A 15,774-nucleotide genomic window follows, 5' to 3' on the forward strand; every position below is an offset into this window, starting at 1 on the left:
AAAAAAATGGACACCTGGCCTTCTCCTTCGTTTTCTCTTAAAGCCACAGGCAAGTCTTCTTCCATCAGCAGAGTCTCATCGAGTGTAGGAATCTTTCACTCAACAACCATTTAAACAATTCACTTCCTCTATTATGCACTTGTTAGGCATGTGACATTGACCAAACACTGCCACCTACTGGCTACGAGAATAACCAGGTGGCGATCGAGTAGGCCGAGCACAAGTTTAAATGTATTTCAGCCACTGAGTGCGTTTACTGGCACACACAAAACCACGATAAGGTGAGTAAACTGGTTCAGGCAGAAACCTGGTTTATTAAAAGCCCACCCCATGTACATATGGCAAGTCCACTTATGGGGATCTCCTTTGGCAAAATGCCATAATAAAAGATTAATCATCACCATCCACAGCCATTATGAATCAAGCATGGAGGCTGTGCCCCTGAGACTTTGCTACTTTGGCACTGTATGTTCCGTTCAGCTCATCAACATCACTTTACCAATTTCTGAAATATTAAGACAGATTATTTCAACCAAGAGAAGGAATAATGTGGTTGCCCGAGTATTTGCCTCAAGACATTCATCTTTGCGGATCCTTCTGTCGTTTTCTACTTGTGGCTGCTGGATATGTGTGTGTGTGTGTGTGTGTGTGTGTGTGTGTGTGTGTGTGTGTGTGTGTGTGTGTGTGCGAAGAAAACACTGTGTGGGCAACGGACTACGAAATCCTTAACTGTGACCTGGTTAAGGGTTCACCTGGCTTCATCGAAAGGAGAAAAAGTTCAATAATTTCAATCTTGATGCCCCAACAATCTTCTGGCCAATTGACATCAGTTTGTGAGGCTGAAATGGTGGAGTGCAATACTGGAGAACCACAATGAACTGTCCTACCTCCCTTCCTGTTCACCTTCTACACAAAACCATCACTTGCCATCTACAGAAACTCTCAGATGACTCATCCATCATAGGCTGCACTGATCATGGAGATGAGTCAGAATACAGGAAAGACAATGGAGGACTTCATCCAGTTGTAGATGGACATCAACCTGCAACTAAACATCAGCAAGTGAAAAGAGCTGGTGGTGGACTTCAGAAGTATGAAAAAGTCCCTGAGACCAGTCAGCATTAAGGGGAAGAGCGGATTCAGAGCTACAAGTACCTGGGGGTTCAAAACACCAAACTGGACTGGTCTGACGACACAGTAAAAAGGAAACAGCAGAATGGACTTGCTAAGGAGACTCCGGTCTTTTGATGTGTGCAGCAAGCTGCCGGAGCTGGAGATGTTCTGCCAGTCCACAGTAGCCAATGTGGTGATCCGCACTGCAGTCTCCTGGGGAAGCAACTTGAGCTCAAAAGAACCACAAGGCCTGAAGAAACTATCAGGAAAGCCTGCTCCATCACAAGGGCAAAATCTGGGATTACTTAGGAAGCTGATGGCAAAACTGGATGCCATCATGAAAAATCCCCTCCAGGAGGCACTCTCGTGGAGCACTTTTAGCCACAGGCTCATTCCAACGGTGTGCTAAGAAGTGCCTCTGGGGGTCTCTACTGCCCACTGCTACCAGGCAATTCAATGCTTCCACCTGACATACTTGCCAAGTTCATTTTTATTCATTTATCAATTGATTGATAAATTGGCTGTATTCCCTGTCCTGTGAGTTTGTATTCTTGTTTTTTTTATGCTTCTGCTGCTGTATGCATTTGAATTTCCCCTGATTAAATTTTATCCAATCTAATCTAATATCCGGGTTGCTCACACAGAAATCTAACTCTGTCAACCTGGTTTCTCGAGGACTAATATTCTGGTTTCCCTTAAACAGGAATAAGAGTAAACATGACATTTTTGAAATCGGGTTTCTGTGGATAATGGGATTATTAAATCGCTTGGAATCGCACTCAGTAACGATGTGAGCACTTTGTGTGGTGGTCTTAAACTCGGTGATGGAGGTACGAGAGTGGTAAAGGAGTTAAAGTGGACTCGATCAGCCAATAACATCTCTTTGAGAAACAAAGAACAACAAATAATTCTTCATACATCTTGATTAGATTTTGGAGTCTTAGGCTGCAGTCTGGGTTAGTCTGTGTGTAAGTCCAGCCATGACTACACTTTTAAAGCTTTTAGGATTGTTACTAGGGATAACAAAGGCAATTTGAGTTTCTTAAACCGACAAATAATGGTGTGATAAAATATTTTAGGCACTTCATAGATTTTCAAACCAATTCTGAAGAGGGTCTCTAAACAAACAATAAGGGCCTCAGACAAGCCATACCACGTTTCATTTATTTTGCCTGATGAACAATGCTAGCAGCAGGCAGGGCACAGGCCCAGACGACTTGAATTTGTATCAAGTTTCTGCTACCCCAAGGCTCTCACTTGATAAACACCTGTAATTGCTTTTCTCGTGGAACGAGGAACTGACTCAGCTCACTCTGTGCTTTCCAAAAAACAAAATTTAATTTGCCTTTCATTTCGCCGCCCCTCCTCTTGGGTCTCACGAGCACAGGGTAGACGTCCATCTATTAGTTCACTTTAATTGCAAGTTAATCAAAAGAAGGTCCACGTATCTTCATAGCACATCTATTTTTTTGTGTTATGTATTTCTTGACAGAAAAGTCTTTTTATGCTAAATAAGCCAATTCATTGTGGTAGCCAGCCAATGTAGCTACCACTGGGAAAATGGTGAGGCAAGAAAGGGACTTTAAACGTGATGACATGAAACGGAAGAAGAAATATGCCTTCAGGTCTCGAAAGGGCACAATTACACCGCAGCTCTTTACCTGTTCAAAGCAGGTCAGGACTATGCTAACATCTAACACAGTAAAATAGAAATGTAACAGATTGTTCCTAAGTGGTATAACTACACTGCGGCCATGGACTGAACCTAAAGCAGTTAAATGGTAAATGAAAGCAATGCTTTTAACCAAACACTTGCACAGAGGTGCTTCATGGTGGTGAATTACATTCATTTCCAGAGACTAGATGGAGAAAAACTCAACCCAAACAACAGACCCCTAAGACTGAAGACGCATTTGCCTAATCAGGATTTAACTCTTCTGCTCAGCGTACAGAAGTGCAGTCAACGGACACTCAGATTTACTGAACAAGACTTACCTGTAGCAGACATTTTCAGAACAAGGGTTGTGCACTTTGACGATTACAAACACATGCTGAAAGTGAGAGCGGATGTTTTTAGGAGTGAAAGGCAGTGCTCCGGGTTCTTGAAAGACTATGGTGACGATGTCATTTCCAATATGCCTCTTCCTTAAAAGCTAGAAAGACAAGAACAGGAGCTGTAAAACGAGGGCAACTTGATATCTTCGGGGAGGTACAGTAACCCACATTTTAAACTTAAAGATGCAATAAATAGTTCTTACAAAAATAAACAAATATGAGTGCATTATTTAAATGTCATGAAGACGGACGCGAATTAAATTTGAGGAAACTCGGCACCCGTCACACAAGTACAGATTGGCCCCTTTAACTGCACAAAATAGATCCAAAACTGCACTGGATGATTTCAAGAAATATGGCTGCCCCAACATGAAACATATGGTGATGATCAAGTCTGTGTTGTCAGTTGAGACGAGCAAAAGTTTTCCAAACACCGTTTTATAACTCATGGCAACTGGCCATGACTGCTCTGAAGAAGCACTGAGGATTTAGAGGTCATTAGTGCCTGTGAGCTGGAAACGTGTTTGAGAACTCACCAGTGTAAGGAACTCCAATTACAATGACAAAAGATTAGACTCATTACCTGGAGCATTATCAGACGGCATTGTTCTCAGCCCAATTAATAGCACTTGTTAGGGTACACATTAAGCATACATCTACTCTGCTTCTTGGGGAGGTTTTAATCAGGAAGGAAGGTAAATAATGCACGTTACCATGGCAACACGACATAGATGCAGTTGGTTTATTAACACGTCTTCTTACACCAGACCAACCGATCGGGGAGAAGGTGTCTGCTAGTTACAGTTGAAGGAGTGTGCTGGAAAGGCACATAAAGATATAAAAAAGAATAATAACAAAACAAAAGGCTAAACATTAACTGTTGACTTTGTGTGTGTCTGTCTCTGTGTGTATGTATGGACACATGCTGAGGTGTATAACTGCATACACACTATACACTGTATCATTTTTCTATGTATTTAAGCTATAACTGAGTTAAATATTTATTGTATGCACATACACTATTTACACATATAGAACCACACACATTCATATTATATATTTTGTACACATGCAAAAACAAAATAACCACACATAAATTTATATATATATTTTTATATTATTATACAATTATTATTATTACATACATGTATATGTATGTATATATATATATATATATATATATATATATATATATATATATATGTATATATATATATATGTATATATATATATATATATATATATATATATATATATATATATATATATATATATATATATATATATATATGTGGTTATTTTCTATCTATTATATAAACTGCTCAAAAAAATTAAAGGAACACTTTGAAAACACATCAGATCTCAATGTGAAAAAGAAATCCTCCTGGATATCTATACTGATATAGACTGGGTAATGTGTTAGGAACGAAAGGATGCCACATCGTTTGATGGAAATAAAAAATGATCAACCTACAGAGCCCTGAATTCAAAGACGCCCCAAAAATCAGAGTGAAAAAATGATGTGTCAGGCTAGTCCATTTTGCCAAAATTTAATTGCAGCAACTCAAAATTGTACGCAGCACTTTGTATGGCCCCTGTGTTCTCGTATACATGCCTGACAACATTGGTGCATGCTTCTAATGAGATGACAGATGGTGTTGTGGGGATCTCCTCCCAGATCTGGACCAGGGCATCACTGAGCTCCTGGACAGTCTGAGGTGCAACCTGGTGGCATTGGATGGACCAAAACATAATGTCCCAGAGGTGTTCTATTGGATTTAGGTCAGGAAAGTGTGGTGGCCAGTCAATGGTATTAATTCCTTCATCCTCCAGGAACTGCCTGCATACTCTCACCACATGAGGCCAGGAATTGTCGTGCACCAGGAGCCACTGTACCAGTATAGGGTCTGACAATGGGTCCAAGAAATTTCATCCTGATACCTAATGGCAGCCAAGGTGCCTTTGTCAAGCCTGTAGCGGCCTGTGTGACCCTCCATGGATATACCTCCCCAGACAATCATTAACCCACCACCAAACTGCTCATGCTGAATGATGTTACAGGCAGCATAATGTTCTCCATGGCTTCTCCAGACCCTTTCACTTCTGTCACGTGCTCAGGGTGAACCTGCTCTCATCTGTAAAAGCACAGGGCACCAGTGGTGCATCTGCCAATTCTGGTATTCTATGGCGAATGCCAATCAAGCTGCATGCTGCTGGGCAGTGAGCTCAGGGCCCATTAGAGGACATGGGGCCCTTGGGTCACCCTCATGAAGTCTTTCTGGTTGTTTGGTCAGAGACATTCACACCAGTGGCCTGCTGAAGGTCATTTTGTAGGGCTCTGGCAGTGCTCATCCTGTTCCTCCTTGCCCAAAGGAGCAGATACTGGTCCTGCTGATGGGTTATGGACCTTCTATGGCCCTCTCCAGCTCTCCTAGAGTAACTGCTTGTCTCCTAGAATCTCCTCCATGCCCTTGAGACTGTGCAGGAGACACAGCAAACCTTCTGGCAATGACACGTATTGATGTGCCATCCTGGAGAAGTTGGACTACCTGTGCAACCTCTGTAGGGTCCAGGTATCACCTCATGCTACCAGTAGTGACACTGACTGTAGCCAAATGCAAAACTAGTGAAGAAACAGTCAGAAAAGATGAGGAGGGAAAAATGTCAGTGGCCTCCACCTGTTAAACCATTCCTGTTTTGGGGGTCATCTCATTGTTGCCCCTCTAGTGCATCTGTTGTTAATTTCATTAACACCACAGCAGCTGAAACTGATTAACAACCCCCTCTGCTACTTAACTGACCAGATTAATATCCCATAAGTTTCATTGACTTTATGCTATACTCTCATTAAAAAGTGTTCCTTTAATTCTTTTGAGCAGTATATATATATATATATATATATATATATATATATATATAGCACTGCTAGAGGACTACCACAGTGCTACTTTTGTGAAATTCCTGCTAAAGGGACACACACTTACGAGCGTTATGTTTTTGGCTTTATTTTATTTTACTGTGTCCAGGCGATAAAAGGGAAAAATTGGGTGGTGATGCAAAATTTCCTTACTGCTTCCAGATCTGTCATTCCCACACCGGCCACACTATTTTATATATCGTTCGATCAATACACATATCCATACATCCACATAAACCTGCATAGGGAGCGTCGACAGGGCTCTAAAGAGGTAAGCCTTCTTCACTTTTACGCCAAAGATCGGAGGACAACTCATGAGATAGGCCATGAGGAAACTTTAAATACCCCCCAGGCAAAATTAAAGAACAATGGCACCAGATGCCAGCACTCATTTGGGAATCCCAGAGCACTGAGTAAGAGACGTGTTTACAGGCAACACTTGAGTCACAGAGCACTGGCAAGCCTAGTCTGCCCTGGATGTGTGATTTCCACAAGTTTTCGCTGAACTCTTTATTTCTTATTTTTGACTTCATTAAAATGTGGTACCCAGTTAGTGATACAATAAAAAAAATGCCATTTTGCGATTGCCACTGCTCCAGAAATTTTTTTCTTTTCTGATGCTTTCCCATAGACGGCTCAGTAGTTCAGTGTAATGTCACTGATTAACAGTCTGTTCAAACTCTTAAAGAACAAGTCCATCGATGTTGAAAAATGGCATCATCATTGTCTCTTGAAAGTCTGCCGTGGTGGCTTTGGGGTAGGGGGGAATCTCTGAAGCCACCTGTGCGATTGTAAATTACAAACACAAGAAATATGCCCTCAGTCACCTCCGCACGATGCCACTCGGCAGACTAATTAGCCGCACTTGCAGGCACAGGACACTTAGTGGTGTATTCAACAGCTACACCCTACTCCCATGCTACTGATCAATTCTGGGAATTTTTATACAATATATATATATATATATATATATATATATATATATATATATATATATATATAAAATATTAGAGATGTTCTTTTCTTTCCATAATAATAATGCACATACATAACTATGAATTTACCAGGCTTTCCACACTCTTACCTGCTGCCTGTTGTTCGGAGTATATGGAAGTAGCGTGGACACATGAAACATGAGCTCGTAGTCTTTATAGGTGGTGTAGAGCGAATGTGTTCCGGTTGAATCAGCTAAAAATCACAAACAAGGGAAGGAGGGACAGGGGTGGGGGAGAGAAAGCAGGAAATTAAGCAGTGGGGCTAGAAACAGCACCTGAATAAATGTTCATGCATCACAGATCTTATTTAACAAAGCACAAAAACAGGCAGGTGCACACTCTGTTAAGAATGTGCCCTACAAGTTGGGGTGTTTTACCTCTTAATACAAAATAATGATGGCTTCAGTATCACCATCTGTCCACACAAATATCTCTTGCTACTAGGTAGAAGAAGAAGAAGAAGAAAAAGAAAAAAAAAAAAGACCCTCTGGCAGATTGGGCAGGCTGTTTTTACGGTTTAATTTGTATATGCTGCTTTAAACCTTTAAATGGATACTGACACATCATTAACGCAGCCTGCACCTGTTCAGTGGATGCCGAGTGGTTTGCGTTTTTCAAATTCAAGGCAAGCAGACGTGGTGAGTGTTAAACGCACATTCACCTGGCATCTTTTCAACATTTGTCCGGCGAAATTCAAAAGCAGGCACACCTGCTGCTGGGTAGTGCTCACGTGCGCTGTATTCAGTATTTCGGAATATAAATTATAAATCGTTTTTATTTGACAATAAGACTTTTGCCAAAATTTTCCCACTTTCTATCACTTGCATAGAGTGCCTAGAAGTATTGGCCCTTTGGACATTATCATATTTTATTGCTATACAACACTGAATCATGGTGGATGTCAGTTGACTTTTTTGACTCTTATCAGCAGACAAAGACTCTCTAACGTCAAAGAGGAAGTAGTTATATCCATGAAGTGGCATAAATTAATTACAAATATAAAACACAAAATATGTGATTGCACGTGATTCAATATTGTATAACAAACAGATTGTGAAAACTTCTAAGGAGTGAAGCACTGTAGCTTCATGGTCAGAATGCAAGTATTTCTCCATACAAAGTGAACGTACAGATACTGTATACCATAGTAATAATACTCATCCCTAAAATGGTGTTAATATAGCTAAATATTAGCTAAGAGTAGCGTAAAGGGGGCTGTTAAACACACACAAGTCACACTTTGGTCACTTCAAATCAAGTAAGATCTCAAAAGGCCCAAGAGGGATATGAGCAGGTACTGGAAATCATTTGTGGTTTTCACGTTGGGCTGCTTACCACAATTACATTCACCTTTGAAATCTTACACAATCTGCGGTCAACCAATGCAACGCTACAAATGTTTTTAGCGTTTTGATGATTTTGGTAGCTTGTGGTGAAATAGTGCAGGTAGACACTGGATTAAAAGGCTCTCTTTAATGTGAACCTGCCAGCTAATAAAAAGTGACTTGCAAAGCAAAACAAGGCCAACCCTCACAAAAATTAACACAACAGAGTACGCCAGTGGATACCCACATATTGCCAAATATTGAAATAGGTCCTTGAAAGGTAAATCCATTTTTAAAAAAGGAGATGGATGTGTGTTTCTGCCATGAGCTACTATTATCAGGGTTATTTTCCACATTGACGGATATTATGGCAAGTCAACACAAACAGGCACATCCTGGCACATATACAGTGGATTTGAAAAGCATTGAGACCCTCCTTCACTTTTGGGACACTTTGTGGTGTTGTGGATTCACGTTTAAATGGGTAAATTTGCCATTTCTGCACATCATTCTACACTCTATAACCCATCCTGGCAATGAGAACACAAGTTTTCAGAAAGATATACACATTTATTAGAAATTTATAACTGAAAATTCTTCTTGTATATACATGTCTACGTGTCTGTCTGTCTGGCCTAGAAGTGAGAGGTGGAGTCGGGCTAACGTCTCCACCTCTGAGGAAACAAAAAACTCGCTTAGCCGCTAATACACAAGCGAGGCCGGCACATCAGCAAAACCGTATCCCTTTTACTATTCCTCCCGCCGCTAATGCACAAGCGATGCGAGTATGTCGGCAAAACGAAACCTCCTAGGAGAGAGACGCCCAGAGTAGTTCCTTTCAATTACCCGACATCTCTACATTTCAGTTTTTTTTCTGATGATTTCAATAGTTTCTAGGACCCCGGGCTTTTTACAACGCAGGCTTACACAGCTAGTATTAAGAATTTAGACCCTTTTCTATGAAAACTCCCAACTACGGTCAGGTGCATCCTGTTTGCTTTAGTCCTTCTTGAGAAGGGTCTAGAACTTAATTGGAGTTCACTTTTTGCTTGGCCATCATTTAGAAAAGCACCAGTGTACTCGAATATAGAAGGTCCCACAATTCACACTGCATGTCAGGACAAATGCCAAGCCATGGAGTCCAAGGAACTCTCTGCAGACCTCCACGATGAAAGTTTGGTGAAGCACAAATCAGGGCGAGGAGATAAAGCCATTTGGAAAGCTTTGAGGGGTCCCAGGGGAACAGTAACCTCAGTGATTTTGAGATGGAAGAAGCATGGAACTACCAAGCTTCTTCCTGGAGCTGAAGGTCCAGCCAGCTGAGTAACCAGGCAAGAAGGGTCTTGGTCAGGGAGGTCACCAAGAGCGCAATGGTCACTCTAAACAGAGCATTAGAACTCCTCTGCTGGGATCTAAGAATGAATGACCATCCCAGCAGAACTCTATTAATTAGGTGTTTACGGTAGAGTAGCTAGACATAAATAAGCCACTTGAGTAAAAGACATTTAAAGGATATGGAAGGAATGAAGAAACATTCTGTAGTTTGATGAGACCAAAAAAAAAGGAACTCTTTGGGCAGAACTCCAGGCACAATGTCTAATGAACATCAGGTATTGCTCATCACCTGCCTAATGCAATCTCTATGGTAAAACTTTAGCATCATGCTAAGGGTGGTGCTTCTCAGGGACAGGGTCAGAACCGAGAGAGGGATGAATGCAGCCAAACACCACTTCAAACCTTGTTACTGCCAGAAGGGATCCTACTCTGTTGGGCATTTGAGCAAAGCAATTAACCTCAAAATTGCTTCGGGGTGCTGAACAATGGCTGTTCCTGCATTCTGACCCCCAAAGGTCATGTGAAAAGTCAATTTCCCCTCAGGGATTTAAACAGTATACCAAAAAAAAAAAAAAACCACAGGAGACCCTTGAAGAAAACCTGCTTTTGAATGTATGTGACCTCAGACTAGAGTGATGGTTCACCTTTTAGCACTACAATGACCTGAAGCACATAGCCAAGACAATGCTGGAGCACCTTTGGGGCAAATATAAGAGTGTCCTTGAGGGGCCCAGGCAAAGCCCAGACCTTCTGTGGGCAGACCTGAAGATGGCAGTTTACAGAAGCTTCCCATCCAATTGAATGGAGTTTGAGGGGATCTTCCAGGAAGAATGGGACCAACTGCTCAAATCTCAGTGTGCAAAGCTTGTAGACACTTACCCAAGAATAGTCAAAGCTTGGATTGCTGCCAAGGGGGTTTTAACAAGTACTGAATTATGGATCTGAATACTTTATGTAAATGAGAGATTTCCATTTTTTATTTTTCTAAAAAATTTGCAAACCTTTCTGAAAACATGTTTTCACTTTGATATTAAAACAGGAGACAGAGCAGGTGATGGCAGAGTTAAAGATGCTAAGATTTGCATTGGGTGTGATGAGGATGGATAGGATTAGAAATGAGTACATTAGAAGGTCAGCTCAGGTTGGACAGTTTGGAGACAAAGTCAGAGAGGTGAGATTGCTTTGGTTTGGACATGTGCAGAGGAGAGATGCTGGGTATATTGGGAGAAGGATGCTAAGGATAGAGCTGCCAGGGAAGAGGAAAAGAGGAAGGTCTGAGAGAAGGTTTATGGATGTGGTGAGAGAGGACATGCAGGTGATGGGTGTGCAGAGGACAGGAAGATATGGAACAAGATGATCCGCTGTGGTGACCCCTAATGGGAGCAGCCGAAAGAAGAAAAAGAAGATGACGATTATGGGATAATGGCACAGACTGTCAGGCAAAAATGGCAAACATACCCACTTAAAATTCAATCTACAATACAAAGTGAAGAGGTCAAAGCATATTCTGAATCCACTGTTTAACACAATTCAAAAATATATAAATATATATAAATATATATAGATTTTGTGCAAGAAGAGAAAACAACTGGCGACTGCAGCTTGCAGCAACTGGCCACATTCCCACAACTTATTATTGGAAACTGTTTAAGTGATATAATTTGTTCATGTAATGTGCTTTAGGGTGATTTACATTTACATTTACTTACTTGGCCAATGCTTTTATCCAACATGACTTACAACATTTGAGGCACAATTGGTTATATTTCTTTTTCCAGTTTGGAGCACTGGTGGGTGACGTTCAAAGCCTTATGATAATGTGATAATGAAAGTGAAGTTTTCCTTTAAAAGTAAACACCAACTGATAGTGAGATCATTTCAGCCAAAGCTGTCTTGTCTTACTTTTGTTATCCAGCTGAGCTCTATACTTGTTGAATCCCTTCAGTCGCACCCTCTGGCCCAACAAGTCGAGGAATTCATCAAAGACTGGACTGGCCGTCTCATTGTTGTACATCTCCTCTTCTGTGCTCTGACCGGCTTTGCAATAAAGAATGCCAACCTTGTGTTGAAAGCTGAGCTGTAATGAGAATGAAAGAAGAGCGTCATAGACCTGAATTAGGTTGAGAAAAAACACACAGGAACGTCACTCTGTGGCCATAGACATATGTGCTGCCCTCTTACTAGAGCCGCATCAAGATCCGAAGTGCTGTTTTAAATAATACAGCGTCAAACTTGAAAAAAACATTGAAAAGGGGCATTAGATAGATAGATAGATAGATACTTTAGGGTGGCCCACAAACCAATGCATAGAGTGATAATTGTAGACTCATTCCTCCAGAAACCTCATTGTTTGTCCATTAGGGAAAGCTTGCTTACGTGTAAAATTTTGGCCTAATAATGAAACATTAAGCGGTCACTCCATTCTGAACATTTTATTTGTACGGTTACTACATATGTTCTTCGCCATTGAATTCTAAATGCACTAAATGGGGAAAAACAAAAACACAATTCTAGCCCTAAGGTGGAATTTCTCGACCATTCCAGCAGTAACTACGATTATCCAGAACATTCCAGCAGTAACTAAGAGTTTCTACTTTAGCCCTGTTTGATGTCAGAGTCTCAGAAGAAACAAAGGAAAAGATGATGCAAAGCCTGCAGTGGCCAATGTTACCAGTCATTCCTTGGTGTCTTCAGCTGGCAAATGTGGAAGAACAATGAGACTTAGGGGTCACAGCGACAATGAGGGGTAATATAGTTATTGGGTATGAAGTGCCTTGGTAAGCTTTTCATATTAAAACTATCTCATCTGTCTTAGAGGATGCATAAAGGATTAATAAATGTCAGAAACCTGTGCAAGCATATCATGAAACAAGATAAAGGTCAAGTGAACACCAAGAAACAAGAAGGTCCTGGGTGGGGGATCAAGAAGTTGGCCGACTATCAAGCACCCAGTAATACAGGCAGATGTCACATACACTAAAGAACTAAAGAGGTATTGAAGAGTATTATAAGGACCAAGAATCAGGGCTGTCTTAACACATGGGCACGCTGGCCAGTTGTCCGCAGACCCCACAATTCTATGTATGTTGTGACTTGCCAAGTGGTTGTTTATGTAGGGGATCCAGTGCACTGCTTTGCCCGGGGCCTATAATGCTGTTAAGACGGCCCTGCCAAGAATATAGTAGAAATCAGGCTTATTTTGGGGTATGTGGGCTGCTTATTGCTCTCTGCTATAACACCTCATGTCTTTTAGCTAATCAAAGTGAATGCAAGCTGGTGAACCAATCAGAGTAATTATTAATTCAGCTGTGTTATATAAAGTCATTTATCTATAAATATTGCTGTCTTTACTTTGTGGAAATTCCATAACAGGCTGTTGTTAGGGTTATTCGCTCTTGATGATGAAAATAAAAGACTCAATAGACAAGCTTCCTCCTGCCTGGTTCTTCGGGAAGATTATTGACAGATATACATGTTTAAGATGATGATTTCTTCTACATAAATCAATCTGAATAGCTGAAGTTGGAGGATCTGGTAAAAGGAAGAACAACATCCTTTGTTGACGTCATCAGGGAAAAAGTAAAGAAAGGTCTCAGTCGTTTCAAAAGAAATCGACAGAACTATGGACATAACAGTTTTCAACGAATTTTGCGAACTGATGCATGATGGTCATAAACAACACAGTGTCAATAAGTCTCCTCAAAAAGAACAACGACATACTGACTTTAAGGATGAGAACAGAAACACAAACTGTTTGTCTTTTGACCAGTCGGTCGCAAACCATCACAAGTTATTTTCCAACTTTATCAAAGACGGTCCTAATGGCATAGACCTACAAGTGTGGAAAATGTGATGGCAGTTCAGTTCAGTTCAGATAAAATAAACGCAGCTGAGTAAACAGCATGTAGCGGTCATTCTATTTTCATTAAAATTGTATGTGTTTGTTATAAATACGATAAAGAATACAACTAGCCTAGTGGGGAACTTGAATTTGCCAGATTTTTTTTTTTTATTATTTCAGTCAATCCTAATGGGCATGGATTCCAAATGTGATAAAAAAAAAAAGGGATAAAAATTTAATAAAGTAAGATTTCTTATTTGAAAAATACATCAGGTGGACACTGAAGGTCATCTGGCTCACAGGATCCTCATTGTTGAAGACCCAAGTAGCTGGACCAGTCCAAGAGAATGCCCACATATCACCTGGCTGTGTCACAGAGGGTCATTTCTGGGGGTCCCAGTGCATGCTCCCCAACCTGACATGAACTGGTGGGCAAAAGTAGGGTTACATTTGTTTGTATGGAAAAAAACATAAAGATGATCATTATTCCAATAGCTCTATTAACTTCATTATCTCAAAAGAATGTCACAATGGTACAGTGCACTTAATTACAATCTCATAATTGCTCAAACTGTAGACTAATTGCTAAGCAAGGATTGACAATAAAAATTACAATAAAAAACAAGGAGGAGACAAATAAGATCACAAATAATACAAATAAATAATACAAGAATAAACTCTGTGCTTCACATACTCACAACCGTAAACCTACTTTCACTCACTCTTGTATTATAATATCAATATGAATGTCAATCTTACATGTCATTTTTACAATATATTCCATTTTTTTTCCTCTAAAGTAGTGTTTTTTTATATTACTCAAAAAAACTGAATGACTGTGAGAGAACAATTTTGTTACTGGCTTTGGTTTCAGCACCATTAAATCTATAAAGAACATCAAGAAAAACAAGATTGGTGTAATCTCCGGATGTTAAATAAAATTTCAAACTGCGGATATTGTTCTTTCTGCCCTTCTTTCTCCCTAATCACCACTCCAACTGACATTTACTTTAAATTTCCCCCAAACCGTTTCACAAATGCCTAGAATCGGTACCACAAGCTGGCCGAAATTCAATCGTACAACAACCGTGATCTCAAAATGGGGTATTTAATTCCCAGACCACACCAAAGATGCGCACGCAAGTAACAAAACTGCTGATACTGCAGGAGACACTGAATTCAAAGCAAAGGATGCCTTTCTCTTATATATTTCTTTTTTAATAAAATTCTTTAATTAAGACTTTGGACGAAAGCCAAAAATATAGCAGTCAAAGCCCTGGTTTAGTTTTAAATTTCATCTTCATCGTCACTGGTGCTGTTTTGGAAGGAAACTTTGAGATATTCACTGTCTGCATCACGCGCAGCACTTTGTTTGTTCCTGGCCTTTACTTCTCAACTGCCTAACCGACTTGCTCTTGTTCATCTTTGGTTAACTGAAACAAGTACGCTTTTCAACAGCAGCAACAATTTATTTCTTGGGTACCCCCAAAATCACACAAAGAAGGTCTCAATGGAAATTAACAGGCCCTGGCTTTCGAAAGCCCCCCAGGTTTTTGGTAGGTCAGTCTTCTAAAAGATTTGTTCGTTTGTCTCATTGTCTAGGGGAACATCCTGCACTCTGCTACAGTGTGTATGTATTTATGGAGAGAAGGATAGATATTACTTATTTTTAAAATAAACTTTATTGCGCTCAAAAATAGAAAACACCATCAATATGTACAGTTAATAATACATTTGATAATAATAAATACATTTCATAATTTCATAAGAAATACAGTTACTACTCCCATAGCACACTCCCTCCTATTGTGCACATTAGAAATAATTAGTGAAGATTATTTTTGAAAAAAAAAATTAGATAGATTAGATAAACAGAAATGTGCTCTATAACAGACAGATAGAATTTTATTATACAAAGACAGATGGAAATCTGTTGTGCCATACCTATATTTGAGACATTTCTAACCTGCTGGCCTATTTCTCACTGAAGATCCACATCCCCAAATGCTCCATAACACGTCACTATGCTAACGATTTTCTTCAAGACTCCTTGGTTAACAGCCATCTGTACTGCCTAAATTCAAATCTAAATGTTGTAATCCTGACCTCTTACCTTTGAGTATTTCTTTAGAGGAAATGAGTGACCACATGAAGCAATGGCTGACATTTTCATTCTTATTTGTCAAAGGTCTT

General features: G+C 40.1%; 1 protein-coding gene across 6 annotated transcripts in view; it reads right to left on the minus strand.

Moving 5' to 3' along the window:
- The window catches only part of LOC120516360 (signal-induced proliferation-associated 1-like protein 2), a 282,998-nt gene that overhangs the window by 115,389 nt on the left and 151,835 nt on the right, over positions 1 to 15,774 (minus strand). For all 6 annotated transcript variants that reach the window (XM_039737968.1, XM_039737969.1, XM_039737967.1 and 3 more), the window contains 3 exons: positions 11,643 to 11,817; positions 7,170 to 7,273; positions 3,109 to 3,266 (listed from right to left, as the gene is read on the minus strand). In XM_039737968.1, coding sequence (XP_039593902.1) covers positions 3,109 to 3,266; positions 7,170 to 7,273; positions 11,643 to 11,817 — 437 coding nt within the window. The remainder of the gene's footprint in view (positions 1 to 3,108; positions 3,267 to 7,169; positions 7,274 to 11,642; positions 11,818 to 15,774) is intronic.

The sequence above is a fragment of the Polypterus senegalus genome, chromosome 16, assembly GCF_016835505.1.
Source record: "Polypterus senegalus isolate Bchr_013 chromosome 16, ASM1683550v1, whole genome shotgun sequence".
Classification (NCBI taxonomy): Eukaryota; Metazoa; Chordata; class Cladistia; order Polypteriformes; family Polypteridae; genus Polypterus; species Polypterus senegalus.